The sequence below is a fragment of the Delphinus delphis genome, chromosome 1 (assembly GCF_949987515.2).
Source record: "Delphinus delphis chromosome 1, mDelDel1.2, whole genome shotgun sequence".
NCBI classification, from domain to species: domain Eukaryota; kingdom Metazoa; phylum Chordata; class Mammalia; order Artiodactyla; family Delphinidae; genus Delphinus; species Delphinus delphis.
This window is the reverse complement of record NC_082683.1, coordinates 16,690,091-16,708,110: the sequence shown is the minus strand read 5'-3', so window position 1 is coordinate 16,708,110 and position 18,020 is coordinate 16,690,091. Positions and strand designations below refer to the sequence as shown.

Here is an 18,020-nt window from a genome sequence, read left to right as displayed (position 1 = left end):
TCTGCAACCTCCCTGTGGTGGTCACGGTCATTACCCCTGTCTGCTTTATGGGAAATTCCTTTAATGGAAGGGACTTGGAGCTTGTTTGCTGGGATTGTGAGACAATGGGGAACCCCATAAAACAGAATAGAGGCTTCTCAGGGTCACTGCCACCAGGTCTGAGACTGTGAAGGAACTGATAGATGTCCTGTCACTTAGGCAACCACCGGCCTCCGGTTGGGTGGGGAGGACAGCACGGGTGCAGAAAGGCCTCCAGAGACTCCGCCCCCTCACCTCTCTGGTCGCACACACCCCAGAGGAGGGCAGAGTCAGGTTGTGACTGCAGGGCTTGCCTCTTGCAGGTGGCAGCCTATGGCGGAAAGCTGCGGTACACCCTCTCCTACACAGCGGGGACCCAGGGCAGCCCGCTGTCTGACCCTGATGTCCAGATCACGGTGAGCACGTGGATTCCACACCGAGTGGGCAAAAGGGGAAGGTGGAGGCTGGGGGTACCCTCAGTGTTTCTTTCCTTTCCGTCCAGCACTCAGCTGGCCTGGCACCCACCCACTAGTTAGGCCCATGCCCCCGCCCCACCATCTGTTTGGACACTGTGTAGGCAGAGGCCCAGCTGCTGGAAGATGGGGTAGTGGGCATGTACCTGACTCCTTTGGGTACGTGAGCTTGGGAGATTGGAGAGGTAGGAGACTGGGATTGGGAGAGGAGCCCACTATCCCCGAGAGCCCCTCAGTTCCCCTCCCAAGCCCACTCGTGTCTCCCCAGGGCAACAACATCATGCTGGTGGCCTCCCAGCCAGCACTGCAGGGCCCGGAGAGGAAGAGCTACGAGATCATTTTCCGAGAGGTGAGAGGCACTCGGCCACACCATGTCTGACCCTCTGCACCCTCCACCCTGCTTTGGAGCCTGGCTTTGATGCCAGCTACACTGCCTCTCACTCCCCCCATCCTCAGCTAACAGTCCTTGGCCAGTGCCTGGAAGGCAGGTGTTGGGGCTGGGGGCACTGCAGAAACAGCACAGAAAGCCCAACGCCCCTCACCCTCATCTGCTGTCTTCCCCCACCAACCCAGGAATTCTGGCGCCGGCCTGATGGGCAGCCAGCCACCCGGGAGCACCTCCTGATGGCACTGGCTGACCTGGACGAGCTCCTGGTCCGGGCCACGTTCTCCTCGATGCCGCTAGCAGCCAGCATCAGCGCGGTCAGCCTGGAGGTCGCCCAGCCCGGGCCCTCGGAGGGACCCCGGGCCCTTGAGGTGGAGGAATGCCGCTGCCCCCCGGGCTATGTCGGCTCGTCCTGCCAGGTGAGTGTGACCGGCCCAGATGCCTCTGCGCTAACACAGCTGGATCAGCATGCGGTCAGCTGGGATTTCCATGGCCACCTGGGATTACTGTCATAACTTTAGTATACTCAGCAACATCTCATTTATTCTCCCCAACAGCACTGAGAGATGTGTAATTGTCCCCTTTTAACAGATTTTTTTTTAAAATGAGGCGCTGAAGGGTGCACAACTTACCCAAGGGCACATAGCTACACTCTGCAGAGGTTAAGACCCAGCTCGTGTTCCTAGGATGCCCGCCGGAGACAGAGACACAGTTAGCCCAACGCAGAGCATGGAAATGCCTCAGCGTGGTGAACGGCGTGGACTGGAGTAGCGTTCTAGGCAGGGAGGGCAGAAGCAGCAGAAGCCCAGAAGGAGGAATGTGTGGGGACATAGCCTGCGATGCAGAAGGGTCACCCCTGGAAAGCTGAGTGGGGGGTGCTTCCTCAGGCCTGGAGCAAGGCTCCCTCCAGCAGGGACTGCCAAGCTGCTGAGGGAGTGCTGGGGTCGGAACTGAACCCCAGGAAAATTCCTCTGCCCCCAGTGAATGAGATGGATGGGGCGGGGGAGAGACAGTGAGTCCTGTCGGGAGGGAAGGGCGGTAGGGGGTGGAAGAGAGAGCAGGCAGATGGAGGGACTCCAAGAACATTTGCAGTGTTCAGCTGGAGACTGAACACGAGGGCAGGGCCGGAGCTGACTGTTCACCGCTGAATCCCTAGGCACGGAGCAGGCAACCAGTGAACACTGGATGAATGAATGTGGAACTGGGGAAGGGGGATCGCAGGAGGGAAGGGGGCAGGGCTGCAGTGCCAAGTGGGTGGCAGGGAGGTCAAGTGTGGAAACAGCTAGCCCCCCACCCAACCGAGGAAGTCCCAGTGGGAAGTCCACATCTCTGCAGCTTTACCTCTGCGCCCCTTTGCTGTGTCCACAAGAACTTTCAAATCCAAATAGATGAACTTCACGTTCCTTGAGGTTATAAAATTTAACACGTTTTGAAGGAGAACCCCTGGGGAGAGCGGAATCCTTGGTGCACGTTTTCCACAGTGAAGCAAAACAGCTTTATAAACATCCCTTTGAAGTGGTTGGGGAGCGAGGGCCTGGAGAGATTTCAAAGAAGGGGCAACAAACAGAAATTCATTATTGTCAGAACCCATGATTACTCACTTAGGATGTGTAAAAACGTCCTCGGTTATGTGGGTGCCGCCTCTTTCACTTTACTGAGCAAATGTAAACATAGTCATAAAGGTCTTCGAGGACTCATTCCAAATCCAGGTCTCCTGAACTCCCTTTTTCCATCTCAGGGTTACGTTTTTCAATAAAGACCCTGCCAGAAGAATTTTCAGGGCTGAAGTCCTGGGGCTGGAGAAGGGTTCTCCATTAAGAATGAACTGTTATTTCAGTATATCCAGAGCGACTGGAGATGCCAGGCAGGATGGGGGTGACACCGTCCCAGCTCTGGAGTGTTGGAAAAGTGAAGATGGGGGAGGAGAGCTACCAAGAGGGGATGCTGGGGTGGAGAGCTGGGCCTGGAATTTCCCTGCCAAGAGCCAATGGGAGTCTAGATGGTGGAGGGGGGATGGAGGAGACGGGTTCTAGGTCTGCTGTCTCTGGGTGGGACCACAATGGAGACGGAGACCAACTCTCCCCTCTACCCCCAGGACTGTGCCCCGGGCTACACGCGCACTGGGAGTGGACTCTACCTTGGCCACTGTGAGCTCTGCGAATGCAATGGCCACTCAGACCTGTGCCACCCAGAGACCGGGGCCTGCTCGGTAAGATGCAAGCGGGGCCAGGGCAGGGGTCAGCTTGGCTGGGCCTGGGTGGGGTGTCAGGGCTGGCTGTGGGATAGGGAGGGGTTTGGTTTGGATAGACCCAGATCCAGGGGCAAGGTCGTGGGGCACATCCTATGGGGAAAAGCGCCTGGCCCAGCAGGTCTGGGCATCGAGGGGTTGCAGGCATGGTGGGGTGGCCAGAACTATGGAGTAACATCCTTCCTTATAAAGAAAACTTTGGGGGAATTCCCTGGCGGTCCAGTGGTTAGGACTCCACGCTTCCACTGCAGCGGGCATGGGTTCAGTCCCCGGTCGGGGAACTAAGATCCCTCAAGCCGCATGGCATGGCCTAAAAGAAAAGAAACGAAAACTTTGGTTCCTGCTATTTCTTATCACCAAAGTGACACATGTTTTCTGTAGAAGAATCAGACTATAGAGATAACTTAAAAAGAAAGTAAAAATTCCCTGAAATCCTACCATCTGGAGGTAATTTTAGGCTGTGGAGCTCTTTTGCTCTTTTTCTAGGCAAATATTTATGCAGATTAGTATACCTTTTGTTTTACAAATAACCATAGGATCACTGTGTTTTATGATCAACTTTTTTCACTTACAAGTTCATGACGTCTTTGAATATTTCAGTAGTATTTTTTTTGTTTTTTTTTTTTGTTTTTTTGCGGTACGTGGACCTCTCACTGTTGTGGCCTCTCCCGTTGCGGAGCACAGGCTCCGGACGCGCAGGCTCAGTGGCCATGGCTCACGGGCCCAGCCGCTCCGCGGCATGTGGGATCCTCTCAGACCGGGGCACGAACCCGTGTCCCCTGCATCGGCAGGCGGACTCTCAACCACTGCGCCACCAGGGAAGCCCTTTCAGTAGTTTTTTATACCTGAACTTTTCGGAGTGGTGTATGTATAGCTGTCCAGGGTATGTGGTCAAGGACCAGGGGTTGACAGAGCCACAAGCTGAATATGGAATGAGGAATATGCTACGTTAATAAAAGAAACATGGATCTCTTTGGAGGAAAACATAAAACCCACACACGTTTTTACGATGAAGCACTTATTCCCAAAACTCTGCCCCCACATACTCACGTGGGGACTTTCCTCTGATATTACAGGTATTTAGGTAGAAAAATGTAAGAAATGGAATCAGTATCATCCTTTTTGATAGCTATTTGGATGGGTGTGCTTTTTAATTTTCTCAGTTCTTTTTTCATGGTTTGTTTCCAGCATTTTGCTTTTATAAACACCACTGAGATGAACATCCTGTAGTGAAATCATTGTGCCCCTCTATGACTATCTCTTTAAGATAAGCTCACAAACATGGAATTTCGAGGTCAAGAGATTACAAAACTGTACAGTTTTTGGTAAATTTTGCCAAATAGCAAGTAGCTGACATCCTTGTGCCTCGCAGCAATGCCAGCACAACGCCGCCGGGGAGTTCTGCGAGCTGTGTGCACCTGGCTACTATGGGGACCCCACGGCTGGAACACCTGAGGACTGCCAGCCCTGTGCCTGCCCACTGACCAACCCAGAGAACATGTGGGTGCCCTTGCTCAAGGCTCAAGGAAGAACTCCCACTGGGGAGTGGAGGGCATTGAACTGACTTTTGGGGGAGAAGTGGAGGGAACAGGGTGGGGAGTGAGCATCCCATGGCCTGACCTTTGCCTCTTATCCCAGGTTCTCCCGCACCTGTGAAAGCCTGGGAGCTGGTGGATACCGCTGCACAGCCTGCGAACCTGGCTACACTGGCCAGTACTGTGAGCAGTAAGTTTGCAAATAGGAGGGATGAAGGGAAGGGGCATATGGTAGACTCCTAGGTGAGAGTCCTGGATGATGTTGCTCAGAAAGGTCCCTACCAGGATCATGTGCCTCCCCTGCTCAAAACCCTTCCAAGATTCCCCATTGCCCTTGGGACCAGCCCAAGCTCCTTAGGTAGCTTTATCACTCTTCAGTCTCATCCCACTTCTGACACCCAACTCTGTACTCTAGCTGGGCTTCATTTCTTGACTTCTTCATGTTCATTTCTTTGCATGTGCTATTTCCTCTTCATGGAACATTCTTCACCCTCAAACCGCCAGTTCCTGGCTAACTCCTGTTTAGCCTTCAAGGCTCAGCTTTATTCCCTCATTCAGCACATTTTTATTGAGCATCTACTGTGTGCCATGCAGTGTGCCAAGGTGTTGGAAATAAAGTAATGAGCAAAACAGATTCAGTCCCAGCCCTTATAGAGTTTCCCAACTATAATGGGAGACAAGATGGTGAGTAATCATACAAATACATAGGTAAAACAGTGAGAAGTTCGCTGCAGAGTAGGCTGCTCCAAGGGAATATAGCAGCTCAGCAGTCCCATCCTCTGGGAAGCCTCCTGATTTTCAGGGCTAGATTAGTGCCTCCCCACCATGCCCTCTCAACCCCCATAGATGTCCATCACTCTCATTTACATAGTTTCCATGTTAGTTTCCCAACAAGTCAGTTCCATAAGAGCAAGGACTTTATCATGTTTACTGTTACGTTTCAATAACCTTGCATCGTAGTCGCTTAATAAACATTTGTTGAATGAATGTTTCCCTGAATCCAACCTACTGACATTTCCACACACTCCCCTTTCTCAGCTCCCAGAGGCCCTGTGGTGGGGCTTTTTTGGTCTCTGAAGTCCTTCCAGAGCTCAGAGCTTCTTCACCCCATATGGGCAGAGAGCTGAGCTTCTGGCTCCCCAAGTCCACTATGAGGCACTGGGTCCCCTGGGGTCTGACACAGCTGGTCCTTGTTCCACCTTACAGGTGTGCCACAGGATACGTGGGTAACCCCAATGTGCGAGGGGGTCGGTGCCTGCCACAGGGTAAGTGGGACCATGGTCTTGGGTCGAGGTGATGGGCAAGGCAGGGGACCCAGGGAATTTTAGAGATACTAGGTCTGGGGAACAGGGTGAAGGGTTGGGCACGCGAGTCTTTGGAAGGGCAGAGATATCTGAGACAATGGTACATGCTGGGGGCCTCCTGCCTGAATGGCCTCTCCTTTCCCTCCCCCAGCAGACCAAGCCCCGCTGGTGGTCCAGGTCCAGCCAACTCGGAGCATAGTACCCCAAGGTGGTCCCCACTCCCTGCGGTGCCAGGTCAGTGGGAGCCCACCCCACTACTTTTACTGGTCTCGTGAAGATGGGCGGCCCTTGCCCAGCAGCACCCAGCAGCGACATCAAGGTACACATGGCCCCAGGCCCTTCGGCCATTCCAATGGAAAGGGAGGCACAGGTCTGTCCCTGCCCTGCTGAGATCCTGTAGGGACCCACACGCAGGACTAGGTGGGAAAAGGGGTGCATCTGTACTGATGAGCTCCCATCTCCTTGCCACCAGGCTCCGAGCTCCACTTCCCCAGCGTCCAGCCTTCAGATGCTGGAGTCTACATTTGTACCTGTCGTAATCTCCATCATGCCAACACCAGCCGGGCAGAGCTGCTGGTCACTGGTGAGTTTCCAGTCCTCTGTCCACCAGACTGCCTGTCTTGGGATGGGCTGCAAACTGCAGACCATCTACCAGAGGGGATGGTGGACGAGGACACTGGCCAGGAAGATGGAAAGAGGTGATGGCTCAAGGCTGATGTTAGAGGCAGAACTGGCAGGAGTTGAGTCTGGTCGTTGAGGGAGAGAGAAAAGCCTAGGGGTCTGGATTCCAGCAGCTGGGCAGAGTGCCATTTACTGAGATGAGAGAGGATCCCACAGGAGGGCACCTTCATTTGGGCTCCGCCAAAAGCAGAGGCTGAGGCAAGGATTTGTGTGTACATAGTTTATTTGGAAAATGAAATGAAACAGGGAAGAGAAGACATCCAATTAACGGTGTGTCATTGAGCACATTACCACCTAGAGCAGTTGTTACTGAACGCAGCCGAGGCAGCCCCGGGAAACTCCAGAGTAAAACATGCTCCTTGGAGTCCCCCTGCCCTCCACCCTGGGGTCCAGGGAGCTGGGGTATGTGCACACCAGCTCGTATCAGTCACTGACTGGGACCTGTTCCAGTAGCATCGATTCCCCTGCATTCTGTCCCACCTCATGGGCACACACAATGGTCACCAGTGGCCTGAGAAAACCCTCATGCAAAGAAATGCAGCGGCTGCAGAAGCCAGGCAGGTTGGTTCTGAAGTGATGAGGGGACATGCGTGGGGCCCCAGCAACACCTGCCACCAACAGGTCCGAGGGAACCACAAGTTTGGTTTTGGACTTGTTAACGTTTGAGAAGCTTGGGGAAACATTGAAGTAGGTACATCAGGTGGGCATTTGCATATGTGAATCTGGAACTCGGGAAAGAGGCCCTGGCCAGAGAAGTGAATTTGGGAGCTGTTGGCATAGGGATGGGGCAGGATGAAATTACCCAGGAGAGTGTAGCTCGAGGACAGGGCCCAGAGCAGAGCCCCAAGGAGCTCCAACTGGAACAAATGGAGGAGGGAGGACAGCAAGAGAGTGAGCAGGGGCAGCCAGTAGACAGGAGGAGGCCGGGGGACGTGGTGAGTTGGAAGTCAAGAGGGGAAACGACTTCCCGGAGAGAGTGGCCGGCCTCACCGGATGCCCCGGGAAGGTCAGCTACAGACAGAGAAATAACCCTTGGAGGTCATGCCTTGACAAGAGCGGTTTGCAGTGGAGAGATGGGGTAGAGACTGGATGGGAGTGAGGCAAAGAAGGGATGGGAAGGCAGCCAGTGTAGACAACTCTTTCAAGACTCCTGGCTCTGAAGGGAGGCCAAGAAATGGGGCAGTAACTGAGGGGTGTATAGGGTCAGGGGGGCATTTTCAGAGATGGGAAACTCTAGAACACATTTGTCTGTGGAGCAGAATGATCCCATGGGGAAGGAAAGGAGGGGGCACAGCAGGGGGAGGGGGTCCTTGGGAGGGGCTCCAGCACTCAGGAAGGGGAGTTGAGGTGGGGTGGGAGGTGGGGAGAGGTCTCATCCTTCAGGGACCAGGAAGGAGGGAGGTGGGTAGATTTGGGAACGTGGAAAATTCCTGACTAATTGTTTCAATTCTCTCAAGAAGCGTGAGTTGAAGCCATGGAAGTGGAAGGGGGTTTCAGGAGGGTGGAAAAGTTGGGAGCAGGTGTGAAATGGTTGTTTGGGAGGATAGAAACTCAAACCAGACAGAGAAGCCCAGTTGGAGTGAAGTGCGAAGTGTTAAGAGCTCATTTGTGGTCTGTGATCCTGAATTGGAGCCAAGGGGATCATGGTGTGATGTTCTCTGGTCACAGCCTGCTGGGTGCTCAGTGCCAGCAGGAGGAAAGTAGATGATGGGTTTCGGCCAGGATGAGGGAGGGCGGTGCCAGGGAGTGGAATGGAATCTAAGCCAGACTGGGAAGGAAGTGACATCCGGATGGGGTGATGAAGAGGGAGAGAAAGTGGCCACAGGACAGCGGCCTAGCCAGCATCCAGCTCACTGGGCGACCTCCTGTCCCGGCAGAGGCTCCCAGCAAGCCCATCACAGTGACAGTGGAAGAGCAGCGGAGCCAGAGCGTGCGTCCCGGAACCGACGTCACCTTCATCTGCACAGCCAAGAGCAAGGTGGGCGGGGCAGGGAGTGGGCATCAGTGAGGATCTGTCTTCTGGGGTCCCCAAGCCCCACCCGGACCCCCACCCCATCTCCCTTGTCCTGCCTGCAGTCTCCGGCTTACACCCTGGTGTGGACTCGCCTGCATAATGGGAAACTGCCAGCCCGAGCCATGGATTTCAACGGTATCCTGACCATTCGCAGCGTACAGCCGAGTGACGCGGGCACCTACGTGTGCACCGGCTCCAACATGTTCGCCATGGACCAGGGCACAGCCACGCTGCACGTGCAAGGTACACTGTTCATGTCCATGCCTGACCCACCCAGTCCTGACCTTCCTCCACCCCCACCAAGACCAGTGACCATTTCTTCATTCAGCTGACAGTTTCTGAACTATAGTATGGCAGGTCCTGGCCTAGACTCTGAAGAAACAGGGGTGGGAGGGGACAAACAGGGGCTCTGCCCTCCTGCCCTCCATGTTCTGTAGGGAACAAGTGGACAAACAACATAATTACACGGGTGACCAGTGCTGGGACAGGAGTAAACAGTGATTGGAAAGTGAGAAATGAGGTGGGAGAAGGGTGAGCTATTCTCCGTGGGGTGGTTGGGGAGGGCCTCTCTGAGGAGGTGACATCTCAGCTGAGACCTGAAGGGAAGAGAAGGTGTTCAGCCACATGAGAGCTGGCGGACGAAGCAGCGTGTGCAAAGGCCCTGAAGCACGAGCATGTTGATGTGTTTGAGGGACGCAAGGCCAGCGTGGCTGGAGCCATGGAGGGGAGGTGGGGTGAGGGACTTGAAGATGTGGGCAGAGGTGAGTACACGCAGTGGGTCACAGCAGGGAATTCAGATTTTGTTCTAAAAGCCACGGACAGGTCTTAAGTGGAGAAGTAACAAGACCCCATTGACATTTTTTTTTTTTTTGGCCACGCCATGTGGCATGCGGGATCTTAGTTCCCCGACCAGGGATCGAACCCACGCCCTCAGCAGTGAAAGGGCAGAGTCTTAACCCCTGGACCACCGGGGGATTCCCCCATTGACATTTTAAAGGCTCCCTCTGGCTGTTCTATGGACAAACGGCCACGAGGGGCTAGAGTGGAAGCAAAGAGAGCGGCAAGGAGGCTGTTGCCATGGGTCCCTCCCCACCGTGACCACATATGCTTTCTCCTCCCTCGTCAGCCTCGGCCACCCCGTCTTCCCCCGTGGTCTCCATCCACCCGCCACAGCTCACAGTGCAGCCTGGGCAGCTGGCTGAGTTCCGCTGCAGTGCCACAGGGAACCCCACGCCCACCCTCGAGTGGACAGGTGAGGCCGTGGCGGGTATGACAGTCAGGGCCTGGCTCTCCTGCATATGGGGGCCAGCGGCAGGACTCTAGGCTGTGGACTTCAACCCCTGGGGGGGCCTGGCAATGCCAATCCCAGTGGGTGCTGACCCCACCTCTCCACGTCAGGGGGCCCTGGTGGCCAGCTCCCTCAGAAGGCCCAAATCCACGGCGGTATCCTGCGCCTGCCAGCCGTTGAGCCCTCGGATCAAGCCCAGTACCTGTGTCGCGCCCACAGCAGCGCCGGGCAGCACGTGGCCAGGGCCGTGCTCCACGTGCACGGTGAGAGGACGGGGCTGAGGGTGGGCAGTTGGGAGCTCATGGCGGCCCAGAGAGGTGTTCTCACAGGGCTCTGTCTGCAGGGGGCAGCGGGCCTAGGGTCCAGGTGAGTCCAGAGAGGACCCAGGTACATGAAGGCCGCAGCATCAGGCTGTACTGCAGGGCTGCGGGTGTGCCCAGCGCCACCATCACCTGGAGGAAGGAGGGGGGCAGCCTCCCCCCACAGGTGAGGATATCCGTCCGGGCCAGGCCCACGGGCTCAGCAGAGTCCTAGCACTTGCCACCTGCCCCTCCCATCTCCTCTTCTGGTTCCCTTCACTTCCAAGATGGTGCCCTGCTCAGACCTCCCGCTCCGTGCGTCCCGGCGGGTGGCAGCCGTCAGCCTCCTGCTCTGCTGCCCGGCTCCGCCCTCCTTGGTGCCCAACTGGGGCCCTCATATTGGCTCGGAGCTTGCCTCTACTCTTTATGCCCCCTCCTCCTGCCCTCCCTCACTAGCCCTTGCCAGGCTGCCTGGGCCCCTCGGGCGGCTGACCCTTCTCGCTGTGTGGCAGGCCCGGTCTGAGCGCACAGACATCGCCACGCTGCTCATCCCAGCCATCACTGCCGCCGACGCCGGCTTCTACCTCTGCGTGGCCACCAGCCCCGCGGGCACCGCACAGGCCCGGATCCAAGTGGTCGTCCTTCCAGGTGCGGGGCCTTGGGGCTGAAGGAGTGGGAAGGCAAGCCAGGGTCCCCCCGAGGCCTACTCACTCCCCCTCTGCTCCCAGCCTCAGGTGCCAGCATCCCGCCAGTGAGGATTGAGTCCTCATCACCTTCCGTGACTGAAGGGCAGACGCTGGACCTCAACTGCATGGTGACAGGGCTGGCCCACAGCCAGATCACGTGGTACAAGCGAGGGGGCAGCCTGCCTCCCCACGCCCAGGTACGAGGGTCCCTGAGCCCGTGGCAGGGGACCTGGGGGTGGTCCTTCACACAGCCTGGCACTCTGCACTCTGCACGAGCAGGGTCCGCCCTTATTTCCCTCCCTCTTCAGCTTCCCATGTGGGGTGGCTCCGAGCAGAGGCAGGCACTGAGGCACAGAGGGAGTGCTGACCGCGGCCCCTCCCCATCCTCACGTGCCTCTGTCCTTACCCGGCCCAGGTGCATGGCTCCCGGCTGCGGCTGCCCCACGTCTCACCAGCTGATTCTGGAGAATACGTGTGCCGAGTGGAGAATGAGTCAGGCCCCAAGGAGGCCTCCATCATCGTCTCTGTCCTCCACGGCAGCCATTCGGGCCCTAGCTACACCCCAGGTGAGGAGCCAGTGGGGCTGGGTGGGGGCCAAGCCCTCCGACCTCCCCTCTGTTCCCAAGGCTGGTGTCTGTGGTCTCTTCGATGCCATCAGGACAAGAAGAGGTGCTCCAGGCAGGCTGCAACCCTCCACTCCCTGCAAGGAGAGATGAGGGGACTGAGGGTGGGGACAGGTTGACCTGACTTACCTGGGACCCCATGGGGAGAGTGCTGTTTTCAGAATTCATCAAAAAGCAGCAGAGTCAGGGTTGGACACTGAGTTGGGAGTCAGGCTGACCTGGGTTCAAATGCTGGCTCTGCCCTTTATCAGCCTTGAACTGGTTACTTTACCTCTGGGGCCTCAGTTTCCTCACGTGTGAAATGGGGACAGCAGCACTACCATGTAGTGTGAGTACGCGGCGTGCGCTCTAAAGAAGGGAGCTGTGGCCTTATTGTCTGCATCCTTTGGCCCCGCCTGGGCGCTAAAAGACTCTGGTTCCCTGCAAGCCAGAGCAGCTCATCACAGATCAAGGAGTCATGCATAGGCAAATGGGCCTTGAACTCCAAGTTGAAGGTCAGAGAGGGAAAGAGGGGTCTGGCTGGCCCTGCTGAGGCAGAAAAGCATGGTCCCAGCCCTAGAAGGCCTCCCATCTGCCCTCCCAAGCTAGGGCCTCGTCAGATCCCAGGGCCCTCTGCTTCAGGGCTGCAGGGCTGGGGCTCAGGAGCCCAGGCCTCTGACCAGCTCCTTTGCGCCCCAGCTCCTGGTGGAGCCCCAGCTCCTGGTGGAGCCCCAGCTCCAGGCAGTAGTCAGCCCATCCGCATCGAGTCGTCCTCCTCTCATGTGGCCGAAGGGCAGACGCTGGATCTGAACTGTGTGGTGCCCGGGCAGGCCCACGCCCAGGTCACATGGTACAAACGTGGAGGCAGCCTCCCCGCCCGGCACCAGGTACAGCAGCCCCCCAGAGCCAGCCCACTGGAGGGGTTGGATGGAGCCGCTCAGGCCCCTCCTGACCGTCCCTGTTTGCACTCAGACCCACGGCTCACTGCTGCGGCTGAACCAGGTGTCCCCAGCAGACTCAGGCGAGTACGTGTGCCGCGTGGTCCTCGGCTCTGGGCCCCTCGAGACCTCCGTCCTAGTCACCATCGAGGCCGCCGGCACTGGCTCCATCCCGGGTGAGTGACTGCCAGTGACAGGGCAAGCTGGGGTGCGGGGTGCTGAGAGCCTTCCCAGGTGCTGAGGCCCTAGTGACTCCCGTTGCTGACGCGGGGAAGAGGGTGGCAGGAAGCCACACTGGGGCAGGAAGCCCACCTTGGGGCTGGCCACAGGGCCGGCCCGGGAGGACTCCACTTCTCTGAGTAATCTGCCGTCTTCCCATCACTGTTCTCTCTGGCCACATCACTCATGTTTTTGCTCCTCCCTCAATCATCCTCATCTCTCCCACTTCCTCGCTCCCTCTGCAAGGCTTGGCTCCTGACCCAGCCCTCCCCTCAGGGTTGCTGAGCCGAGGACCTCAAGCCCAGGCCACTGAACCCACAGGCTGAGCTGGCTCCAGGGTGAACAGTTCTTTCCTTCCCTTCTGGGGAGCGTCTGCTACCCTCGCCCCTTTCCCCACAGCCCCAGGACCCGTCCCGCCTGTCAGGATCGAGTCCTCATCCCCCACGGTGGCCGAGGGGCAGACCCTGGATCTGAGCTGTGTGGTGCCCGGGCAGGCCCATGCCCCGGTCACGTGGTACAAACGTGGAGGCAGCCTCCCCGCCCGGCACCAGGTACACAGTGGCAGAAAGGCAGGGGGGGGCCAGCCAGGCCAAGCTGTGGACTGTGGGTCGGCGGGGGCAGCCTCTGAGCTGAGGGGCTGTCAGTTCCCAGCTCAGAGGAACAGGGTAGGGGGTACCTGCTGAGCTCTGAGAAGCCCCCCTCTCACACCCCTGCCCATGGCTGTCCAGGTCCGCGGCTCCCGCCTGTACATCTTCCAGGCCTCACCAGCTGACGCAGGCGAGTATGTTTGCCGGGCCAGCAGTGGTGTGGAGGCCTCCATCACAGTCACGGTAACCAGGACCCAGGGAGCCAACTTCGCCTACCGTGAGTGGGACTTACAGGCTGCACTTGGACAGAGAAAGGGGTAAGGCGGGGGAAGCTGCAGAGAACTGGACTGACCAGTGACCATCTTCTCCTCCAGCTCCTGGTGGCACCCAGTCCATCCGCATTGAACCCTCCTCCTCTCATGTGGCCGAAGGGCAGACCCTGGATCTGAACTGCGTGGTGCCCAGGCAGGCCCACGCCCAGGTCACATGGCACAAGCGCGGGGGCAGCCTTCCCGCCCGGCACCAGGTACAGGACCGGAGGATGGACAGGCCAAGAAGGGAACAAGAGGGAGGCCACTGGGGAGTGGAGGTCAAGGGTAGGGTGGGTTGGAGGCTCCTCTGAGACGGGGAGGCCTAGGACCCCATTGCACAGGTGTGTGGGGCAATGGTCCCAGCCTCTAGGACCAGCCAGCCTAGGTGTGACTGCTGCTTCCACCACTTCCTCGCTTGTGACCTTCAGCAAATTACTTAATCTCCCTGTACCATATTTTCAGCATCTGTAAAATGGTAATAATAGTACCTCCCTTACAGAATTATCTTAAGGATGAAATGAATTAATTTATATGCAAAGTGCTCAGAGCTCTGGCTCATAGAAAGTGCTATGAGCCGTTACTACTGTCATATCATTAGCTATTTTTAAAAATATTTATTTACTTATTCATTCATTTGGCTGCGCTGGGTCTTAGTTGCGGTGTGCAGGATCTTTAGTTGCGGCATGCGGGATCTTAGTTGTGGCATGCAGGATCTGGTTCCCTGACCAGGGATCAAACCGGGGCTCCCTGCATTGGGAGCACGGAGTCTTAATCACTGGAGCACCAGGGAAGTACCGTCGTTAGCTGTTATTATTCATATATTTTATAGAATTTAGGATGCCACTGATTGCAGGATGCACCATGATTTTATGTGCCTCTAAGGAGAAACAAAAAAACTGCCATTTGTAATTGTAATTCACTGTGAGATGCATCTTGATTTCAGAGACTTTAAAAAGTATGTCTAGGGAATTCCCTGGCAGTCCAGTGGTTAGGACTCCATGCTTTCACTGCCAAGGGCCCGGGTTCGGTCCCTGGTTGGGTAGCTGGGATCCCGCAGGCCACACAGTGTGGCCAAAATAATAATAATAATAAATAAAATAAAAATAATATGCAGGTTATCTTCTCCATCCTTTTTTTTTTTTTAAAGTGTGTAAGAATGGATGGAGTGTGGTATTAGTGTTTGCCCAGTTCCCCATGGCTCCTCCGGGCCACCCCTCACTCCTGGGACAAGACACCCGCTTTACCCCTGAGCAGGACAGAACTAAGAGCCAGTTCTCAGGCTCAGAGTGAGGCAGGGCTGCAGGTTATAGGTGCAGGGGTCCTAAGAGGGCCCCTTCTGACCTCACCTTCATTCTGGCCAGACCCATGGCTCACTGCTGAGACTCTACCAGGTGTCCCCAGCCGACTCAGGCGAGTATGTGTGCCGCGTGGTAGGTGGCTCGGTGCCCCTGGAAGCCTCCGTCCTGGTCACCATTGAGTCTGCAGACTCTGTGCCTGGTGAGTGGTGCTGGGGGGAGGCTTCCCACTCCAGCAGTGGCAGGACCCCAGAGACCAGCAGTCCCTACCTTCACTCACACCCTCTCCTCCCAGCTGGGGATTGACCCTCTGCCCTCTGTCCCCAGCGCTGGGGGTCACCCCTCCAGTCCGGATCGAGTCGTCCTCCTCACACGTGGCTGAAGGGCAGACCTTGGATCTGAACTGCCTGGTTTCTGGGCAGGCCCACGCCCAGGTCACATGGCACAAGCGCGGGAGCAGCCTCCCTGCCCGGCACCAGGTAGGAGGTGGGGTGCTACGGGGGGCCTGAAGGACCCTCGAGACTGCGGAGTAAGGAGCTTTGAGTTTGGACACTGCTTTGCCCCTTGCCTGGCCAGTCCTTTGACTTCCCTGATCCTCAGTGTTCTCATCTGCCAAATGGGCTCACACTGTCCACCTCACCTGCCCCATAGGTGGCAAGTGCCGGTCCCCCACTTCTTCCCACTGGACCCAGTCCCAACCCTCGGGCAAGGGAATTGAAGGGTCATGAATGGTGGTTCTCCCTGGAAGAGCTTCTGCCCCAGCCCTAAAGCTCCATCTGGCCGGGTCTGGCTGGGATGGGTACCAGGGAAGGGGGTGGGAGCCTGGCTGTGAACCTGCCTCCCCTCCCAGGTACATGGCTCGAGGCTGCGGCTGCCCCAGGTGACTCCAGCTGACTCCGGGGAGTACGTGTGCCGCGTGGTCAGCAGCTCGGGCACCCAGGAAGCCTCCGTCCTCGTCACCATCCAGCAGCGCCTCGGCCCCTCCCGCTGTGAGTGTCTCAGGGGTCATAACAAATGGGCTGGGAGGGCCCCTCCACCGTCAGTGGCTCCCACACCCTGCCTTCCATCTCACCCTCCCAGCCCAGAGTGTGGTGTACCCCGTCCGCATTGAGTCATCCTCAGCCTCCCTGGCCAACGGACATACGCTGGACCTCAACTGCCTGGTGGCCAGTCAAGCCCCCCACACCATCACCTGGTATAAGCGTGGAGGCAGCCTACCCAGCCGGCACCAGGTATGGAACCAGCAGGCAGGGAGGGCAAAAGCTGGGGTCACCAGCCCTGACAGGAATCAGGAAGAGCTGTCAACAGCCCGTCTGTGCTCATTCAGCCATTCAACAAACACTGAGTGTTCTTGCTGAACAGGCCCTGGACCAGTGCTGAGGATATGGAGATAAGTCCCACTGACCTCAGCTGGATCCTGTACTTCACTCACTCACTACATTTCCCTGAGAACCTGCTCCAGGCCAAGTCCTGGTCCTGGCACTAAGGCTTCAAATGGAATGAGACCACTGCCTGCCCTCAGGGAGCTCACAGGCTAAAGGGCTAGGCAGACATGCCATGTGACAGCGCTGTAATAGGCGTCACCGGGGAGGGCCTCAATGGGCTTTCTGCAGGGGTGACGGGTGAGAATAGTCCAAAGGCTGGAGACACTGTCCACCCAGCCCAGAGCCTCGGGAAGGCCACCAAGGGAGTTCTGAAGGAGGCCAGGGTGGAGGCTACCCCAGACAAGGCAGTGAGGCTCCCGGAGTCCGGGGGAAGCAGCAGCGGCAGCGCCCGAGACATGGAGGTGCTGCCCGCACCCCCTGACACCTGCTCCCCCTCAGATCGTGGGCTCCCGGCTGCGGATCCCCCAGGTGACGCCCGCGGACTCGGGCGAGTACGTGTGTCATGTCAGCAACGGTGCCGGCTCCCAGGAGACCTCGCTCATCGTCACCATCCAGGGCAGCGGCTCCTCCCACAGTGAGAACTCCTAGGGCAGGGGGTCTAGGCAAGCGGGTACGGGGGAGGCAGCGAGGTGCCTGGCACCGTCACTCTTGTCTGACTCCGGCTATGTGGTGCATTCCTCTCTGTCCCCAGTGCCCAGTGTCTCCCCACCAATCAGAATCGAGTCCTCGTCCCCCACGGTGGTTGAAGGGCAGACCTTGGATCTGAACTGCGTGGTCACCGGGCAGCCCCAGGCCACCATCACGTGGTACAAGCGTGGGGGCAGCCTTCCCACTCGACACCAGGTACAGAGTAGAGCCTGGCAGTGGGGTGGGCAGTTCAGGGACAGCCCCCCATGGGCAAAGAACCTGAAGCATTAGCTGGCAGTCCTCCCTCCTGCCCTGGGTGGACAGAGGGTAGCCTCAGCCGGTCTGATGGAGGAGGCCTGAGCCAGCCGGTGACCCCTCAACCCCTTGACTCCCTTCTTCCTTATCCACACCCCTAGGCTCACGGCTCCCGTCTGCGGCTGCACCAGATGTCCGTGGCGGATTCAGGCGAGTATGTGTGCCGGGCTAACAACAACATCGACGCCCAGGAGGCCTCCATCGTGGTCTCAGTCTCCCCCAGCACTGGCAGCCCCTCTGGTGAGTCCGATGAAGACCCAGGAAGGGCCTGGGAGACGCAGGTACCAGTGTTTCCCAGGGAGGAAAGGCCCTGTAGTCAGAGCCCTCAGACGAAGGTGGTGGTGCAGGACGAGGGCTCAGCAGAAGGATGCCAGGGTTCACATCCTGCCTGCACCACTAGGGACCTTGAGGGAGTGACTCTCCCCTCTCAGCTTCCATACCCTCATCAGTGAAGTGGGGATGTCGATCATTCCATCCTCAGAGAGCTGTCCGATACGGTGGCCACTAGCCATGCATGGTCATTAAAATTAGTTAAAATCCTAAATTCACATCCTCACATTTCAAAAACAAAGTGCTCAGTAACCGCACATGGCTGGTTGCCACTGCATTGAACAGTGCGGATGATAGAACATTTCCATCACCGCAGAAAGTATGTGAATTTTGTGAGGACTAAGTGAGTTAACGCACGTAAAGTACTTAGAACAGTGCTGGCATACTGTAAGTGCTTAATAAGTGTTAGCTATTCTTACTACCTTGGGAGGGTGGAGGCTTCTCCAGTTGAGGCTCCCACCAACCCAGGTGTTCCCAAAT

At 57.3% G+C, this 18,020-nt stretch overlaps 1 protein-coding gene across 1 annotated transcript in view; it reads left to right on the top strand.

Annotated features, from left to right (window-relative positions):
* The window catches only part of HSPG2 (heparan sulfate proteoglycan 2), a 102,038-nt gene that overhangs the window by 64,102 nt on the left and 19,916 nt on the right, over positions 1-18,020 (top strand). Inside the window, exons 35-63 of the mRNA XM_060015721.1 lie at positions 342-434; positions 760-840; positions 1,065-1,295; positions 2,972-3,085; positions 4,497-4,624; positions 4,763-4,849; positions 5,866-5,924; positions 6,115-6,282; positions 6,436-6,546; positions 8,522-8,622; positions 8,721-8,901; positions 9,785-9,910; positions 10,057-10,209; positions 10,290-10,432; positions 10,758-10,893; positions 10,974-11,128; positions 11,347-11,497; positions 12,233-12,420; positions 12,506-12,647; positions 13,090-13,241; positions 13,419-13,554; positions 13,652-13,803; positions 14,950-15,085; positions 15,211-15,362; positions 15,734-15,872; positions 15,964-16,115; positions 16,707-16,842; positions 16,960-17,111; positions 17,312-17,450. Coding sequence (XP_059871704.1) covers positions 342-434; positions 760-840; positions 1,065-1,295; positions 2,972-3,085; positions 4,497-4,624; positions 4,763-4,849; positions 5,866-5,924; positions 6,115-6,282; positions 6,436-6,546; positions 8,522-8,622; positions 8,721-8,901; positions 9,785-9,910; positions 10,057-10,209; positions 10,290-10,432; positions 10,758-10,893; positions 10,974-11,128; positions 11,347-11,497; positions 12,233-12,420; positions 12,506-12,647; positions 13,090-13,241; positions 13,419-13,554; positions 13,652-13,803; positions 14,950-15,085; positions 15,211-15,362; positions 15,734-15,872; positions 15,964-16,115; positions 16,707-16,842; positions 16,960-17,111; positions 17,312-17,450 — 3,994 coding nt within the window. The remainder of the gene's footprint in view (positions 1-341; positions 435-759; positions 841-1,064; positions 1,296-2,971; positions 3,086-4,496; positions 4,625-4,762; positions 4,850-5,865; positions 5,925-6,114; positions 6,283-6,435; positions 6,547-8,521; positions 8,623-8,720; positions 8,902-9,784; positions 9,911-10,056; positions 10,210-10,289; positions 10,433-10,757; positions 10,894-10,973; positions 11,129-11,346; positions 11,498-12,232; positions 12,421-12,505; positions 12,648-13,089; positions 13,242-13,418; positions 13,555-13,651; positions 13,804-14,949; positions 15,086-15,210; positions 15,363-15,733; positions 15,873-15,963; positions 16,116-16,706; positions 16,843-16,959; positions 17,112-17,311; positions 17,451-18,020) is intronic.